Genomic DNA, 20,704 nt, shown 5'->3' on the forward strand with positions numbered 1-20,704 from the left:
TTACCAGCAGCTTTCTTTATTATTCCTTCGAGCAGAGAATTTGCCAAATATTCCTTTTCTCTACGCGCGATCGTTAGGTGTATTTTATTCGGCGGTGAAAGCGCCGGATAAAACTGAGAAACGACTATGCTTAAATTTAATTTTCCCTGCTTTTTAAATAAAATAAAAGTCGCATTTTAATATGAAATATTGAGAAATTTGTCAGAATCTAGGTCGCTCTCCGAATTATTTCGAATGTTAGAATTATTTTTAAAAAATCCAATAAATGGAGAAATTAATTAAGGCACTCAAACAAACTGTTGTCCGAATTTCAATCTAAATTCTGTTATTAAAACACTATATTGAATTAAGCGAATTTAAAGCAAGAACAATAATTAAAGACGTGATTGAATTATAGATATAACTGAGTTTGATTAAAAAGGAAGAACGCACAGTCTGAGGAATTTTTTAAATATATAAATTACGACTAATTATTACAGATGCTGACTGTATCAGTTGTAAAAGAGTTAGATCGCTGGAAATTCAGAAAAAAGAGAGCATCGGAAGAAGAGAAAACAGATGTCTGATAGGACGAAAACATTAACAGAAAAAGCTTTTGATATATCGTAACGCGTACTTGCTTAAAAATATTTCCACCAGATATCTTTGTTTTTTTTACTACGCTATACTGTAAAATTATTGATCATAACGATAATTGATCATGCTTTTTACCAGGCAGATATCGTAGCTTTAACGGTATTCAACATTTTGTAAATAATGCAATGCTGTTATTAAAATATTGTTTAATTAATCTCTGACAAAGTGATCGCATTTAGCATATAGAAAATATTTGCTTGACACAAATCTATCTTTCATGTACCTTTCATTCTGAATTTTTTTTTTTTTTTTCTGTACAAGTTGTGTACTTTACTCGTCGTGAATTTTAATGTCAAGCAAAAGTGAACCATAAATTAAAGAAATATCGTTCTTAAAAGTCGAACGAGTTACAATTAAAATTTACTGTTAACAAAGATCGCATCTATGGTTTAATGCTGAACATTCGATTAAAACCATTTACAAATTGTAAGAACGCATGGAAAACACGACTAACAAATTGCGTACATATACGACTAATTAGCCTGTTTCATGAGCTGCCTAATAATCGGTGGTTAGGGTCAGATGATCGACACGAATCGTTTCACGGAAACGTGAAAAACAAATTGGAGCGACGTGTTACAATTACACGGGGGAGGGTTGTACTTTTAATCGTGAAAATTTACTCGACTCCACTTCGCAATTAAATCTCGTTCATTTTCCAGCGTTTCGACAGGCGCATCGATTTATAAACGAATTAATCGATGACACCGACAACACCGAATTAAATGACAATTTTATTCCCGATGTTAAACCGATTCCCGCGATACAACAGGATGAAATTCGTTAAATTTCGCGAACGGCTTGTCACGCTGCTGTCCGAATGAATCAGGTTAATGTTTTATATCAATCTGTTCTAAATGCCTAAACCCGATGATGTTTAACTGTATGGAAACATAGTATTATCAGGTAGAACATAATTTTCTTCCCTTTCACATTTGGGAAATATATATGCAGATATGAACAATTGTTCGATCTCGTATTGTTGCTTCTTTTCATTCAGTTTAATTCGATATTTAATCAATAGGATAATTTACAATGCGATTCATTTAGAATATTAAAGATTTCCTGCAATTGACTGAAATAACAAAAGATCGAATTCTTTTTAAGCTGCGAAACGCACGTCTTCTTAATCGATTACTGATAATAGAAAAATATCTAATGTCCTTGAAAAAGGACATAATGTACTAAAATTTAACATTGGTTTTATCAAATATTGTTATTTATCGTTTAATTAATCGATAACATGTTCAAATAAATACAGCGATAATCTGTAAAGTACAGTAACAAATATTGTAAATACAGTATTTCCAATTATTTAACATAAGAGATGTAGTTTTATCTTATATGATAAATAGCAATCTTATTTTATTGGTATTATTATTACATTCTATCTTCAAAATTTTCATTCAAGAAATTCAAGATCCCTTTGCTGAAAGGAAAATTATTATTAGAAGAAAGATCTTGAGATCTTAAGTCAAAGGTTGAAACCTAAGTAATGCGATTGCGGATATATATATATATATATATATATATATATATATATATATATATATATATATATAGGTACATTTCAATGCTACTTTGTTGGAGGGATTATTGTATAAAATTTTAATTGTAGCTACTTTGCTCGTCACCTCGTAAAAAGTTTCAGATTTATTTCAGAAAATAATTTCTTCGTGAATTATTAAACGCTATAAGAAAATCCTATTAGTTGCAAGGTCCAAACGACCGTGTTTCTGCAAGAAAATTTCATTTACATATTTTAGCCATTTCAAAACATGTCATCTCATTATCACCTTATTAAATGTAATACGGTACGTTTCTCTCTAGTGAATTCCGCTTATTAAAATATGCCAAACGTGTCCACAATACGTGATTAAAATACTTAACTATGCATACGAGAACTCGTCGCCAAATAAAAAGTGGGATAGAGAAATTCAACTGCGAATGTCGGAATATAAACACGTGACGCATCAACAGATTTAAAATTTCATTACTAAACATCGAATTCCTTTAAACGTCGATACCACCTTCGAACTTTTGGATCCCAATATAGTACACTCTTAAAAGAACGCAGAAACCTGCCATTTTTTTAAGAAAAATATCTCAAAGATATCTCAAGTATAAAATGGAAACGAGAAATTGAGCACTTTAAAAATGATTCTATCGTATTTTCCTCCAACTTAGGAGATGTCCTCGCGATAAAGAAGGTAACCTAAAAGACGTTGACATTAATAGCATGAAAATTACTTTTTAGTAATAATCTTCATCGATAGGAAAGTGAAAGAAGGAAAACTTACTGTATATCGTTTATAATATTTTTCTTTTCGAAGGGAAATCTGTGGTTTCAAAAAATTACGCCGTAAAGCCGTACTAGAGTTTCTAATTGATCGTATCATAGAAATTTGTAGAGGGTGGAAGGTATTAAATCCTTAGAAACATACTCGCATCTATCACCGTCGCCAAATTATTTTCACATCAATTAAAACTCCTCCTCGTAAAGTTTCAAGTTTAAAGTTAAATCCAAAGCAGACCGTTAAGTTTCGAGTTTACTTCAAAACTTTAAATCCAAAGTTCAAACTTAACTTGTTAGAGTCTAGACGTTGGAAGCTCAACAAAATAAGCGACGTTCGTAGTTTCGTAGCTTTATTTCCATCGTTTTCGAAAATTTGTCCATCGTGTATACCTTCGTTCGTCGATCCACGTATCTTATCATCGAAAAGTCTTTAGACACTTGCCTATATCTGGCAATATATGTAATTTTATTATACAATTATAAATTAAAAGACTACAATAATTTTACCTTTTGCTATTACTTTGATACGATAGAGTACAGATTAATATGATAGAATTGATTTTCAAATGGTAATATACATGTAAAACAACGAAATTAACGTCTATAATTAAGAAATCACGTTATGCAACGGTTCTATCGATCAACAAGCTCCTTATCCTTATATCGTTTAATTTTTAAGCTATTGATCTGAGGAGAAAGACCTTCTTTTAAAATTAGTAATGAAATTTCCTAGTCGTTCATTCATTAGTTTATACATTTTGATAAATCTCACGTACATAGTTATTGCGATCGAGCAAAATGACCGGACATTTACCAGAGATGGTGTGTACCTACGATGGCAAAAATACACGTCACAGTGGCCTCTAAATATATGCAAATATACGTATGCAAATACTTATGTGCGTTGACCCAGATCCCTTTGAAGCAGTTCCGTTTACAATGCGTTTCACGAGGAAATTAGCCGGAGCGCGTTCGATAACAAAATTGGCGAATTGAATCGGTCTCGATGATCGCATAGCATGGAAGCGCAAATCGAACCAGATTTAAACGGACATCATTTCAACAAACTGTATACAGGGCAAAAGTGGCCGAATATCGAAACTGGTGATGGAGAATGGCGCGAATTTTCGATCGCGATGGAAGTACGGGGAACAAGGCCAGAACTGAAAATGGCCGAGCATTGTTTGCGCTCGAACGCGGCCAGAACAATGGGAATCCATTAAAAGCCGCGGTTTCGTTTACTCGCGAATTATACATTTACGAGTGGCGAACAAATGTTCGCAAATCGAGAACCGCGATACGCTTCTGCATGAGCTGGTTGCGATATTTTGTCGCGTCCTTTCGCGTTACGGTTATCCTCTTGCGGCTCGTGCAAAAGAATCTGCTCCGATTCGTATTCTTTAAACTAGATGCTTCTAGCTTGACGAAATCGATAAAAAATGACTAAAAACGAATAGTATTTCAGTTTGACGACTCGAATCTTGCGTATAAATTCGAAATTAAGGAAGATTGTTGGTGAAGGAAACGGATATAGTTAATATTTTTTAAATCGTAGAAGGTAAAATTACAACGTTTATTGCTTTGATCTATGGTGGGACGTTAGCGAAGATGGAAAAGACGAACGATGAAAGGGAATATGTTATTTGTTTTAAGCTCTAGATCGTAAGAGGGTAACTTTCAATTTTGGAGTAAAAGTTTCATCTGTAGAGTGTTTCTTTCACGATAAGAGATTAATCATGAAAAAACTAATGCTGAACTTTGCCAGTTGTAGCAGAAAGATCGGGTGTACTTTATCTTAGGTAGATACCGTGAAAATCTAATCGTTTCAAATATCGTTCTGAAATAGAAAATGTTTGAAAGATGAAGTTGGTTTCGTGACGTATTTTATTTATTTTATGATAATTTGCTTCAGAGAATTTTCAGAGAAATAATTGGAAAGTAAAGATATATGCGTAATTGGCTATATTCAAATCGCAACGAAAGTAATTTCAACAATTTTAATATGTGTATGAGAATTTTATATTGTTCGATAAAGGCCATAATTTTACAGTAGCCGGAATAAATATTTTACAAGGGAAGCAGCGGAATATGAATGTTTGCCAAATAGCGATCCAATATATGTTAATATTTTAATTTTCTCCATCGTTTGACGCTTGCAATTTTTATGCTACAGTTAACATGAATACACGTGAAAATGCAAAATTGCCTTTTGCTTCTAAATAGAGGAAACTTGTCGATAACCGAAGTACCTTTTTATCGCAAAAAATATAAATGAAGAGTACGAAATACTTGCAATCGAATTTAAATGCAAACTAAATTATATAAATTATAATATACTAAATCGTAACTTGGATATAATCGAGAGATTAACATCAGAGCCTCTCAGAAGTCAGATTGATAAATACCACTTTTTATTAATTCTCCAATTTCTTTAAACAACTACACGATGAATATTCAATTTTCGAGAAGCAAATGGATTACTTTCGTAAGATTATTGCAGGAAAATTGTATAAATAGTAGCAAGTTGAAAAGTAAGTTTTAGAGAACAGTGTTTGTAACACGATTCTTTTTTTCCACCTTCTAATTTATACAGTTGATCAACGTGACTTCTGAACTGTTAATTTACCAATACGTACTAACAGTGAGTACTAACAACGGGTACTAACAACAACTTTCAACATCAAACAACTTGGACTATTACCTGTTTTACGACATTAAAAAATTCTGAAACCTCAAAGTCACGTATACGGACATGAGATGTCTACTTCCGTCACCTTTCTAAACACATCTTTTTCATAATGTAAGAAATAATAATATCCTTGAAAAGATCCTTGCAAGAAGATCCTCGCCGAGAAAGAATATTTTTTCACGGAAATTCTTTACTAGAAAAAAGAAAAAAAAAATATCGAAGACCGAGAAAGATGAGAAATTTGCAAACTAGAGATAAATTTTTGTAGACAGAGCCAATAAATTGAAATGTAAACTTGTAAAATGATGCAGACGCCTGAATAGGATGGGCGAGCTAGTGGCGCTTCTGTTCATCTTTGAAGTGGGCGTTTGCGGTTGCTTCTATATATAAAACGTGACGAACAGGACGCAGAAGGCGGACGCCGAAAATTCTACCAAATATTTAATCCCCCTCGGAAGCCCGCGAGCAGCTTAGAAAAGCGTTAACTCGATTTCTTATCACGCTCTAATAAATCCGGAAAATTAAGCGTATTCCGACGATCCGCCTTTCGTTTTTGCGCCGACGGACCCGTGGGGATTAAAATTTGCCGGACGTCTCGCTGTTCTTGGTTAACTCTTCGTCGGAATGAAATAATCGCGACTTGGCTTTTAAGAGGCGACTCACGACCGCGATGCGCCGAGAAACACGCGCAACGAGGAAGTAATTGTAGACGGAAGGGGGTTGAATCGCGATGCTAAATTGCAGGGAAAAAGGATTAGAGAAACTCGGTTAGGTATTCAGAGCATGCTGTTTTTTCTTCTTCTTTTTCTACTACAATTTCTTTACTAATTAATTACTATAACTTTCCTCTTATCTATTTTTGGTCTGAAATCTACCCTTTACGAAAAAGATGCTGGCAATTCATTTTTGTATATCTCTATCGTCGTGAAACGACGAGCAAACATTTACGCGAACTTATGCACATATTTTATGTAGCTATTCGTGTCCATAGTAGTCGATTGTAGTACAAGGAACAAGATCTGAAAAAGATTATTATTGTCACATTTTGCATATTCATGAGACACTAAATCGTTGTCGAAATTTTGGTATGTTAATATTTTCACGCATAACATGCCGCAGATAAGGATGATTTATTTCCTGTTTTCTCGTAAATACCATTTGAGATAATGTTGTTCGGTCAATTACGCGTTACATTAAATGTAGATATTTCATTCTCGATAAATGCAGGCCAATAAGCCAAACACGATTCAAGTTAACAAGTTTTATACGCGCATATTAGGTTGACGTTACTACACTGAATAATTGACAATTAATAGTCTTATATTCCTATTGATATATTTGCTAACCCAAACAAGTTTTTTTCATACAAGTGTTTTTATTCATACTGGAAGCTGATCCAAGATAGTAGAAAAAAAGTGATAAAACAATGGTAAAAAGGAGAACGTAGAAGCGTTTAAAAGAAGCGTATGGATTACGTATTAGCGCCTATTTACGCTTCGATCATAAGCCAAGGAATCTCGTTTTAAAAAAAGGCTCGCCGGATAAGCGTGTGTTGTCGCTTGCTCCATTTAAATGCAAATGAATCCAACACGAGCCGAGTAGAACAAGTAAATTAAATTCAGAATCAATAGTAAGTTTGCATATTCTTGCTCGAATGTCTGGTTAAGAATAAACATCGCGTCAAACTTCCTTTATCGTAGTTGAGAATAAATGTTTCGAGTAGGGTGTAGTGTTAGTTCATTGTATCCAAAACGCTCGAAGACGGAACGCGAATAGAACGGAATGAAGCGCTAGAACGAAACGTAGCGGCGCAACGAAACACAACTACATATATCACTAATCTTTAATTGATACGGGTCACGAGTGATTTAATGCTGCTAAATATATGGCTGCGCAAACACGGCTCGCTATCGGCTTCCGATCGAAATTGGGAAACAAAATATAAAAAGTTTTTTATTTGTTGGGATATTTACAACGTCGAAAGAGACAATTTTTTCCTTTTTATTTATTCGTTTACATAGCGGATTCCATAAACGTTTAACACTCGCGAATAAATAAAATTGACATTTGCTGCAGGACTGATAAATCTAAGACGGCAATCTATGGAATCTAAACAATACATTATGAGTGTATTTGTAAATAGTGGTATATGAGTGTATTTGTATAAATAGTGGTGATAGTTTTTGGTTAATGAGCTTGACTGGAACTATTAAACAGATTCTAGGAAATAGATCAAGTTTGCACGAATTAAATATTAGGAAATATATTATGGAACTTTTGGTGGAGCAATGGAACGACGGCATTTTTCAGACAACTGACAGTTGATTATAGAAATGGAAATGATTCTTTTGACGTTGTATCGCTACATTCTGGGAAAAGGTTACACACAAATATTAATCTAGCTTACAATTGCAATACTATTACGTGAAATGCAGATATCGAACGGTTTTAATACGATACACGCATAATATTTAACGCGATACACACATAGTATTTAACGTATTGTACCGAGCAATTAAAATATCAAATTCTGCAAATTAGTCATCGAAATCGCCTGGAAACTATCAAATATTAGAACGGTAATGTTACAATATCAAATCAATTTACATACACTATTGCAATTTTCGATAATGTTTTACCAGATGGAAGTATTTCACATTATCACGATATAATTACAATTCGTTTGTCTTTCCATCTAGCGTTAAAATATTCTTTATCGATCTCTCTTTTTCCTAACCAAAGTTCCAAAATATTTTTTCTCACTTACGCACATTTAATAACAATGACCTTTGTAATTGTAAACTATCGCAGATAAATTAGACCCGTTAGACTAAATCCATTGAAATGGCATTTACACGGTATAACGGAATTCTTAATGAAATGAAACTCGTACTGGCTTCTGGCTTCTGAATCTTTCATATAATTTTCTCAAAGGGACTGTACGCGGTAAAATTTGCAGATCTTTTAAATAACGGAATTTCGCATGAAAGTAACTAAGCCAGCACGTAATTCTTCCTTTATAAATCACCCGTTGCCTCATCCGTGGCACGCGTTGTTTGTTGATGCTTCCTTTCTGCGGACAAAAATCGTGAAGCGTAAAACGAGCTACGGCTACGGGACCAGACGGAAGAACCACTTCTCCCCTCTCTCTGATTCTTCGCCGGTGAGTCTCGTGGCGTCTAGCGTGGTAGAACAGTCATCCGCGTTCATCTCGAACGAAACGATCGGTCGGGACGCGACCGGAAGTGCCCGTTTTCCGTTCGATTAGTCCGCCACCTCGCTGCTCGACCGTCGAAACTTTCGCCCACGATTTTTCACCGAAACGTTTCCGCTAGAATCGCTCGCGGTTCCTGCCACGCGTGTCCATCCACAAAATCGTGGAACCGTTGTCTCTTTTCTCGGTGAGAACATCGATTTTCAACGACGATATTTCACACGATGAAATATTTAGTTGGAGAAGTGGTTTCGCATTTTATCTGTACGGTGCTTTGCGATTTTTACGTAAATGCAGTTTGCATTCCATAGTTCTGTTAATGGAACTTCTGATATTCTGACAGAGTTTTTGATCGACAGATTGGATTTCTTTCGATTGTTATATCGGCGTGAGTTTTACAAGATTGAACGGTGTTATTGTGAATAGTGTGTGTAATAGGAGTTTGGATATTATTTGAAGAAAACATTTGAAAAATGTTCGTTTGAACGATATATAATTTTATTTGCTCACATTTTCAACAATGGTGAAATGGTATTTGAAACAAGCAAATTATTTTTCTTTGGATTATTTCGTTATCTAATTTGATTTCACAAGCTACATAATTTATTTCCAACGAAGGGAAAGAATTGTTACTAAACAGGCTACGACAGCCTCCGAACCGCGCAGCTTTTATAAATGAAGTTCTTTCGTATCTCGAGAAGCGATAGAGACATTGAAAGCAACGAAATTCGTCACAAAAATTCCTACTTAGTGTATAACACATATATTTCAGCAATCTCACCGTAACCGCGAGTTATCGACGTCTAAACCGACCACATCGTACCACCCAAACGCTATAATCATCCCCTCTCAGTACCTCCATTTGAAACCTCTGAAAGAATTTCTTTCCACAACGCCTTCATTTCATCATTACCATAACAGAGAAAGCAAAAAATCTCCTATAACAAACCACCAATTCCCCCTACAACATCAGCACGTTTCGCTGTCATGAACCCTTCTCATAATCGCTGCAACAGAAATTAGACGAAACGAAACCGGAAGAAAAGGAACAAAAATTCAGCGCGTTCACGGCCGACGGCGAAACATTTCACGCGGCGCGCAATCAGCAGGAGGGTCGCGGGAAAATTCATTTCGAGGAGAATTAATTCGAACCGGAACGGGTTAACAGCCGGCGGCGTTGGTATTTTAAAAATTACCAAGCCGGCTAATCTCCTAAGTCCGGCATTAAATTTCGCGGACCGCACGATCGCGGTTTTAAGTCGCGTTTAACGCTCGCGCGTACTTGCATCCTGTGGCCGGTTTAATCGGTGTCGAGGAAACCGCGATCGAGCGTTTCCAGCAGCGTAGCGCGACGCGAAAACGACTTTTTACCTGGGCAAATCCACTTGAGCGGGCGAGGAGGGGAGAAGAGTACGGAGGAGGAGGATTTTTCCGACTGAAAAAATCCGCGATGTAGCAGCCGCGCGACGACTAACCTGGAAAAAAACCTTGTACGTACCGAGACGAGGGTGTAAAAACTCGCGTCGTAACGCGCGCGTTACCGCGGACCATTTGGGAAGATCGATCGATCCCCGCGAACGCTTTCCGAATGATCGATGCGACGTTCCACCGCGTCGCTTTCTTTTTTCGCGGATAAAACGCGCTGAATTCGTTTGTCGACCGTGGATAAATCGTGGATTCTCGTTTTTTTCCCCCTATCCTTCGCTGTTCTATTCCGTGACTCTGTGACAATTGCGCGTTGTGGAAGTTTGTTACGTATCTGCGCGATATTTACGCGATGGTCTTGAGGGTTGATTCAGAGAGGAAGTTTAGATTGGTGTTTTTGCTTTCGTAGAGAGAGAGAAAGAGAGAGTCTTGTTGATTTAGTTAGTAGTTTCAATAGGAAAAATTGGGGAGATATTGGTAAAATATGTGATGGGAATAACGAAATGATACGGAATACGAAATGATAAAATTATAGGACATTGACGAAGATGGAATGTTACGTGGTTTGATGTTAGAACTCCACTTTCTTTAGGTAGCTGGAACGGCTAAGATCCTGCACTTTCGACATTTCTATCTCACATCGGCGATTAAAAAAATATTTTATAACTCGATCGGGTGAAAATCGGATTTAGGAACAGGGAACATCGCTTTTAGCTACGTACGTGAAGAGAAATTCACGTTGGAAAATTAGTTGTACGCAAGATTTAAGGTTTTAATTTAGGATTTAAATTATTCCTTCAATGAACGATTCAACGAAAAAATATTCTAATACTAATAATAAGATGTAACGTAACGCAAAATGAACTGATGGAATAATTCTATATGTAATTTTAGTATTTTTAGAGAAAGGAAAGTATTAAACTGTACACGGAAAACGCAGGAAATAGTATCGTCTCAAATATCAAAAGTCAAAATGAGACCCATAAAAGTGATCCTTTACAACCAACGAACGTTTCGTGTACCCATCCCGTATATTTTTCTTCGAAAAAAAACCAGAAGCCCCGAAAAGGGGTAGACAGTGCAAAAAAACGCGATAGAATAACTCTTACACGAATTTATTCGATCGCTTTCACGATCGAGAGGGAAAAGCTGCGCGTTCTCGTCGATGCGAAACTTTCAATCAAAGTTTCAAGCCAGAACAAAAAAGGAAAAGGAAAAAAAGGCAACCGAATCAGTCGGGACACGGACATGCTTTGCAAAAGTTGCTCGTGGATATATTCCAGGAGTCTAAATTGTTAGTCAATCCACCGGGTTGCCGGTTAATTACAATCCGAACAAGATTGTCGTGTTCCGTTGAAAAGCTGATGGATAAATCGCGCGGATTTATACGTTGAGCGTGCGCAAAAATCATTTTTCCCAATTTTTCCTTTTTTAAGTTGGTACTCGTTCACGCATCTCGAATCGAAACTGTATCCGTTCACGCGTTTTTCCATCATTTTTGGCACACGAGCTTGTTTTTTCACATCGCACAGTGGAGTATTCGGCTTATAAAGCTGGCCAAACATTTTAAGCTTTCAAACATTTTAAAACAAAGAAGGCATCGTTTTGCATTTTTGTTTATTCCCGAAGTTGTCTTTTTTCAAAGATCAATGAAATTTGCAAACTATTTTTATTGCGACTGTTCAATGCCCTGGCGGCACAAATAATGTTTCAGAAAATATTTATTTTATTTACCAACGTTCGTGTCGCTTTTTTATTTTATAAATAAGCAATATACATTTTTCAATCTTCAAGAACGTGACGAAATCTTACATTTCACCCAACGATCAAACGAAAGAAACGTTCTCATATAAAATTGATCGACAACGTTTAAATGACTCTGCCATAAAAGACGACAGAGAAAATTGCTGTTATTCGTTTATATAATATTTGTCGCTTGTGGTTTTCATTCGTAAGCAAGTTTAAATTTATTAAGACAGAGACGATAATGTCGTAACAGTTTTCTGGACCAAATACTCCACTTTGCGGCGAGTGGAGTTATTCCTTTGGAACCAATCCACCACTGTCGAACCGACAGTTAATTTACTGCTTTCACGCCGCGCGATTTATACAGAACGCGAGAAAGCGCAAGTTTATCGGCGACAAAAAAATTATTTGTGGATCCACGTAGAAGAGCTTTCATCCTGATGTAAACGTCGACGCGATTGCGAGCGAGCGGTCGCGATGCATAATCCAGATTTGTCGCGAAATAAATCGTGGAACACGCGGCACCGGAATTTATCCCACCGATGAATCCGAATCACGCGACCGAATTCGTCATCGTAAAAATATTGTGCATTTTCTCGCGATTACCCGTTCCGGCAGCTCATAAATAGCTACCTCGTGAATTCAATTCGCGCGATTGATAAGCGTATTATCCAACAGGGGCGGGCAGAAGTGGATTCCGTTGTCGTTCAGGGTTTCCAGGATGTTTCTGTCAGGTGACGTGCATCGGTGACGATCGATTAACGTTAAAACCAAGCGAGGAAGCAGCTTCTTACGTGGAAATAAGCCAAAACTTGGAAACTTTCTTCTCTCCACGATGAAATTTTCCAACGTTTCTTGTTTAGGAAATGTTAATCTTAAAAATTGATGTTTCGTCTACGAGGTGTGGCTGATTATTTATCGTTTATAATAAAGAGAACACTGATTGTTTTTTTTTCTTTCTTTTAGAATATACAGAGATATACAAGAATACATAAGAATATACGTAATGTACAATCTTTTACGTACAACTTCTTTAATATTAGCTGTGTACAACTTTTTCTTTAACAAAATTTTTCATACACTCTATTATTATGTTCGAGGCATGATTTATCCTAAAAAAAGTGCAGTAATTTGATTTTCTGATTTTACAATTACTAGCGCTTTATAAATAAACGACAAGATTATTCTGACAGAAGAAGCGATACTTATTTAAATCTCGTGAATTATTAACGTTTTATAGAGCAAAGTACTCTGTTGTTTTATGTCGAAAACGTATAGATAAGATATAAAGTTGTCAAAAGAACTCGGATCGATTTTTCGTGTTTATTTAAAAGAAGTGACTTTTACGTCGAAAAGTGTAATCGTCGAGAACTGTGACCATAGCGTTTCGTCGTGAACAGCGAGAAGGAGGAGCGGACGAGGTTCGAAAAGAGACATGACGAATCATGTGTGCCGTGCAATCGTCTACTATTTCCTGATTGTTTATTTAAAGGGTCTACTGCAATCCTTGAAGCTCTATTCCGGACATCCAGTGGATTTGGTAAGATGCACGGCCGACTTCAACGTGAGTACACATGCAATTTTAATAATATCGATAGTTGAATTCTGTTTCTTTAATGTTAACGTACGGTAGAATTTTGGATTGTGTCTATGTTTAGTTAGAAATATCTGTAACTGCTGGAGGTCTGAGAAAGAAATTCGTCGATAACGAATTAAAGAAATCTTTCGTTCCGTTAGAATTATGAACTTTATACGAAAATGTTCTTTTCTATATGTCATTCATTAATATTTGCTTTCTCATGCCTCCTTTTACGTTTTTCCAACTTCACTTGATCAGGTTTCATTTGTAATTTTGGATATATAATTTGTAATATTGGATATAGATTTAGCCTTCTCTGAACTTTCTTCGATCTTTAATACCATACCTTTGCTTATCCAAAGAATCTTGTCACGTTCGTATTATAAAGTTACTCAACTTTTGAGTTGAGAAACGGATGAACGAAAAAGAGTAAAATAGAAAATGGAAAGTCTCTTCGTACGACTTTAACAATTTCTCGCAATGACGTACTTTCGCCGAGAGACGATTCGTTAGAAAAACAGTATCCCCGCTAAAATAATTACCGTTGGAACGAAAACAAAAAGAGGGAAAGAAAAAGCTCGTCAGAGGTCCAAGAAAATTGTCCAAGTATCCCATAGGCCGTAGGTCATCGGGGTCCAACAGGATAGCCCCAAGGGGTAGCGATGCACCGCGAATGGAACCCGGTGAGTCAGCAACGATAAATCGAGCGATTTATGAAGCGGCACGAGCATTCTCCGGGAATAATGCCGCTATCGATGTGCGTATACACAGGTGGCACAGGGACGAGGTATAGTCGACTCAATCATCTTGATCTCCGACGCTTCGATTCTCGATAAATCTTCGAAGAAAATCGATCGGTTTTCGTACTTGATCGAGACATGAAACGAATTTATTACTCGGTCTGTGTTCCAGAGTAATTCGATAATTAATTATTTTAAGAAAATCCGCGTCAAGAACGATCAAGTCAGATCTTAAAGCACAGATTAAAAATTTCTTCGATAAATCAACCAGTCTTTCAACAACAAATCAAACCGTTTAATCGAAATGTCGATGGATCTTCCTCGATCGATAAAATTCAAACAAAACAAAGCAAACGTTAAATAGTAAAACCGCCGATAAATAATAAAAGATAATAAAAATAATAAAATTTAAATACGCATATATTATTATTTTTCTCGCTGTCCTGATTCCATAAATCCTTCAAAATCGTAATTAATCACTCTCAATCCAACCGATCACTCGCGCATCAAACATCCACGATGATTCTACGATACTTCAATCTCGATCGCCTAACGAGCGAATCACGGCGAATCCTAACCGGATCCAAGCTGAACAAAAAATGACGAGAAACAGACAAACTGCGTAAACATCGTTCCGTGTTTCAGAATAATAAAAATAATTTGACGAAACGAACAGCCTCGCGTAGATACTCGCGTATGCGTTACTTGCACGAGCAAAAAGCGGAGAATCTCGCGAAACAAAGACGCGTGCGAGTGACACTTCGCGCGTGGATGAGCGACGACGATTTATTTAATTTGTCAACGTCAGTCAGGCCGCGTGGCACACGATCGGGAAATCTTCAATCAAAATATGACGAAAGCGAGACGCGACGCGACCCCGTTTCAATCGTAATTAATTTCGATGCCGGAGGAAGGGTGGGAGATTGGTATCACGCGGATAATTCCGTTCCGATTATAGCCGCGATTTCGTAGAGAAACGTGTTTCACGTATCGCGAAATAATTATTTGGCCGTCCAGCGAAAACGGCTAGGTATTTATGGTGGCGATAATATCCGTCATAAACGGGCCGATTCGTCGTTCAACACACGTATACACGCGCCTTTTTCACCCGAATGCGCCGCCATAAATCGGCTAATTAATGAATAAATAAAGCGAAAACAGGTTCCACGATACACGAATTACGTATTCCGTTTAAACGTCCCACAGAATGCCAAGAACAATAATCTGTACGAGTTTGACGAGTTTCTTTTCTGTCTTCATCGACGGCGTTGGTATTGTGCGAATGTGTTTCTTTTTTTTTTTTTATTTTCTTTTTTCTTTTTCCGAAAGACGAGTTAATTATATTTTAGTATGGAAGGTGAAGTTTGCATTGAATACTATTTTTGGCACAGATTACTCTTTAGTTGGTGAAACACTTGATACGTTAGTCTCTGGTTTTGTTAAGACTTTTAACCTTGATGGTAAATATAATTTGTGAAAACTACGCACTGTTTGCATAACTATGAGGTGTAAATTTCGTGTAACGAAATGAAAACTTTTTTATCGTATTTATGAGAATAGATCTATTCGTTCGTTGAATACTGTGATAAAAATACTGGCGTTAAGTAGAATATCCAAACTATTCGTAATATTTAGTAAGTAAAATAAGAAGAAACTTCGCTTAGGATATGAAATCATTCCATAAGGCAAAATACACGTAGATTTACATACAATTTCCATTTAGTGATATAATCGAATCAATATCCGATATTTCGAATGTACAATCAGTATCGAATATTTGGAAATTCTGGAGATCTCAGTCCTGTTAATCAGCTCGAAAACGAGAATAGAAAGAGACGTCTGCGTGACATAATTGATTCAGAAACTCTCGTTACAGCGTATTATAACGTCACGAAATAACCGCGTTCCGGCATCAGACGGTAAAATTAACGTCATTCCGAATTTATGCTTGGTTCAGACCGTTCGCCGGCCATCAGTTTTCACGGTTGCCCGCGTTTACATTAACACATCCGCTTGATAAGAAGTAATAACGACAGCTCGAGCGCGACACCATGATTTGCGAACAGGATTGTTGCATCGGACGCAACAGGAAATTGCCGATAAAGTGAAATATCCTGTTGTCGCTGTATTTATCGAATTTACCAAGGAACGTGCAAACTAGTTTTATCTTTGTCAGTTTAGACACTGAACATTTTTTTTTCTTTTTTTTTTTTTTTTGTCAATCTGTTATCCCGTCGAAGGTTTCGGAGCATTTGGAAACTGTTGAAATGTTAGAACGGAACACCGTTCGAAGGACTTCTCTGGAGAATTTTGTGAAATTTTATCTGAATTTTGTTTCCTGACAGCGCTGTAATTGTTTTTACTGGTAAATCGACGATGATTGATAGTTGATCCGCAATTGAGGAAGATCATTCTTTGTGTAATTTAATTGAATTTATTATCGTATCATTACGATAACGCGATCGACTGTTTGAAACTTGAACAATTAATTAGTTATTAACTTAAATTGTATAGAAAATGTTTTCAGCAATTAGCTTAGAAAACATTGTCAGATAGAAATAAAATAAAATTTTGATCAACAGTAGAAGTAACGTATCGATCACTATAATAATATTATTTATCTCCGAGACAAATATTTTAAAGGAGAAAAAAGAAAGTTTTAATTCCATTTTACAATGAATCGTCACCTTTTTTTTTATTGTTACCATTATCGATACATTTTATACTCAATTACAGTTTACGCGTGTTTCCTTTGGCTCGTAATTTAAGAGAAGATTTATCACGATCCCACGTAATTTTGGAGAAGTTAAATTGTAACCGTTTTCTCGTTAAGAAGGCCAACTCGAGTCGCTGAAATTCTGATGGCTTTTGATGCAATTTCACTCGCGAGCCGCGCGCGTACTACAAATATCAGTTGAAATGCATACAGACACAGTTACCAGTTTCCATTGAAACATCGAAGACTTTTAATTATTGTTTGTACAACTGTTATACTGAAATATTTTAAATTACGCCAGGCAGATTACTTTTGCTTCAAAAACGTATGAAAGGAGTATATTATTATAGAAGATTCGTGATAAAGAAGCGGAGATATCAATGGTCGCTTATTTCGAATAACTTCCGGTATTTATAATTTTATAGATTTCTTTTGACAATTACCTTCTCCCGTATTAGATCATAATATTTCGCGGAATTTATTTATTCGCGATATTCTTTTATAGAAGAAGTAAAATATTCAATAATGGAATATCAAATTTTATCTCAAAAATCCTTGCATTGTTTCACCATTAATCGAAATGAATTTGTTTCACATACGTTGACCTGACTGAAAAAATATCCATTTAAAATAGACTTTTTTTTCGTAACACTTTTAATTGAATATATATTCGAGATTTCTTCAGTATCTTCCAGCATTCGTCGAATTAAGTAGTGAAAACTTAGCAGATTTATGTCCCTTTGGAATTTCATGTTTAACGACGAATTGGAACTACTTTGCGGACAGTGAAAATGAAATATTTTATTCATAAAGGCATAGACGTAGACGGTGAAGAAGATTCTAGACGAAAAGAGGAATGAAAAGGTAATTTTAGTGCGAATCTTGTAACGATAAGAAGCATTTGCTAATTGTTAATATCATCGTTGATTACTCCATCGCCATCGAATTATATTTATTACCAAAATCAAATAATTTTCTACTAATATTAAGAAGACACGGAACGTTACTTTCCTTTTCCCTTTGACAAAAGAACAAAGTATTTCAAAGCGTTCGATGTGTAATAAAAAGATGTATAGCTTAAACGATAAAAAGAGCAGACGAAAAGGAACAAATATCGAAGAAGGACAATCAGCGCGGAAATAAAAATCGAATGAAAAGCGTATATCCAGCTCGGAATCGTTTAATGCTAATTGCTAGCAAAATCGAGATGGCTTCATTAATACCGGTTCATGGCAATGAAGTTGATAAGAGAAACGAAACTCAGAGTCGAAAGAACATTCAAGACGATGACGCGAAAAGAAAGCTGCTCGTGTCAGACGAAGAGAGAAGAGTAAAGTAGTGGAGACTACTCGAGACTAAAAGTTCTCGCTTGGAAAAAAGCAGGAGAACAAAAGAAGAAGGAAGGAAGAAAAATGAAAGAGGAGAAGAAGAAAGATTTTGCTTCGTCGATCAACTTTTTTCTATCGAGAAATCGAGAAAATACCTATATATTATTCTTGGCGAAGTGGTCCCCAAAGGGAGTGGCAAGAGTTGTTTCTAGTTTAATTCCAGTAATTCGATTTCCATTAAACGGTTTCACTACGGTGTGTACCCGACGATCCTCGCGGGAGTCGAACGGTAAACGGAAAAGATTGACGTGGTGTGCGAAAAGAAAGGAAAACTCCGGTGCGAAAGTTTGAAAAACGTGACGGGAAAAAGGAACGTAAAATTACAAAAGGCGGTCACTCGATGTTTGCCGGTGAATTAATCGGTTCTCGAACAGAATTAAAATGGCGACATTTGGGGAATATCGAGTGGTTTTCCTTTATCCGGCTGTTATTAGATTTGTTGCTCGAATAGTTGCCGCGTTTGTCCGCTTTCCAATCCACCTTGAGCCTGGATTTCATCCGATTAGACAAAATTTGTTGCGATCCTATCGCAGGAGTTATCGTATCAATTTTTTATAAGAAATACGAACGATTTTAAATAGAAACGTGTGCTACTGCTAAATCGTGTTACAAGAAATTGTTAACGTCACATTAGTTGACGATCGATCCGAAGTCGTTGCGCGAGAGTCTATTCTACCAAAAGAATTCATTTATCTGAACGCGAACTCCTATTACACGAACGAAAAATCACAAACAGTGGAAATAACTATTGGTACAAGTCAATGAAATATCGTATATACTCCAAACAGGTTCGTACGAGAGAAATTCTACTATAACTCACGTGTATTTGAGTCACGTGAAAGTCTAATCAACTCCACTGATGACAATCGTTTGATTTCTCTGAAGAATCAAACATTGATCAGATATTCTGGTGCTAAACCGAAGACTTTTTCAAAAATTGTTCAATTTGGCTCCCGAATGATTCATTCATACCTGTACTGCATAAAAATTACTTCGATTCCCTACATTTCTTTTCTCTTTGTACGTTAAATCGTTCCTTATCCTCTCATCTCCAAGCTACTCTGCGATCGAATAACATAAAATTTACGATTCATTCATATGAATCATGGTATGAATTATTGTTCTTTAAAATCGTAGTATATCTATTAAACCTGCCGAAAAGCGTATCTTAAATCGGCGTCCGATTACCAAGTTTCACGATCGTGTTCCCGTGTTAATCTGCTAAACGAACTCTTCGTTAATTACAGGTCCCTGATGTAGCTCAAATTATGACTTATGATTTGATGTCTAAGCTGCAAGTATCCGTGCCCTTTGAAGCGGCCCGTTAATCATGCGATCCGCCCTAAAGTTTACTCAGCTTGCCTCTCGATTACGTAAAGAGCCCGGCTGAATATATAGCGGCATCGTGACACATGATCATTAAGGGAACACCATCAAACTTGGGGAATATCGTATCGCGTGTAATAGTTTTCTTCTGTTACACAACAAACGTGTCGATGTCTTAAATATGATAATGGAAGTAAAGGGTTCTTCGTTTTATGTACCAAAAGACGGAATATAATCTAGCAGTATCGTATCTGGTGGTTCGTTGAAATTTATTAAAATTTAGTGTATTAAATATTATTTGACATGAACAAGAAAAGGTTCAACGAAAAATACAAAAATCCAATCATCGTTAAATATCACCTTTAATTCACAATTTGTAGTATTTACGTTTAAACGACTAATTCAATGCGCAGACCTGATTTTTATGGGGCATATTTGCACGAGCCATGTACCATTGAGCGAAATACCTGGCGAATATCGATGCGACAACGAAGCATCTCCCTGAACGGATTCGAGTCACGAGAAAACACGATTCGAACGAAGTTTCGATAAATTAAAGGAGAATTCAGATTCTGGAGATTTCAGCGTGCTTCGATAATCAGCTGTACGGAGACATTGTTTAAATTTGCACAACTAGAACTAATTAAACGATTGCATTTCGTAAGGACACCGTTATTTAATCTTTGTTTAATTTTCTATATATCTTAATTGTAAACAAATTTCGACGAGCGAATACGTTAGTAAACAAAACAGTTTATTACAAAGTAATCTGGAAGAATACGTGTCAATGATAGTGAGAAAAATACAGATGTGTACGGTTAAAAATTAGGACCAAGTGTAGAATACTTTTGATCAGAAATTCATTACGGGACTGAAACGGATGATACGTGGATTTTATAAAATCTTCCATCGTTCCGCATTTTAGACACTGATGACGTTAGAAGAAGAT

General features: G+C 36.2%; 1 protein-coding gene across 9 annotated transcripts in view; it reads left to right on the top strand.

Annotated features, from left to right (window-relative positions):
- The window catches only part of Mp (collagen XV/XVIII-type protein multiplexin), a 353,266-nt gene that overhangs the window by 272,466 nt on the left and 60,096 nt on the right, over positions 1-20,704 (top strand). For 8 of the 9 annotated variants that reach the window (XM_069109132.1, XM_069109133.1, XM_069109135.1 and 5 more), the window contains exon 5: positions 13,499-13,570. The exons of the other annotated variant lie outside the window; for it this stretch is intronic. In XM_069109132.1, the coding sequence (XP_068965233.1) occupies positions 13,499-13,570 (72 nt within the window). The remainder of the gene's footprint in view (positions 1-13,498; positions 13,571-20,704) is intronic. 9 annotated transcript variants of the gene reach the window in all.

The sequence above is a fragment of the Bombus flavifrons genome, chromosome 3 (assembly GCF_040668555.2).
Source record: "Bombus flavifrons isolate JBK064 chromosome 3, iyBomFlav1_principal, whole genome shotgun sequence".
In the NCBI taxonomy this organism is placed as follows: domain Eukaryota; kingdom Metazoa; phylum Arthropoda; class Insecta; order Hymenoptera; family Apidae; genus Bombus; species Bombus flavifrons.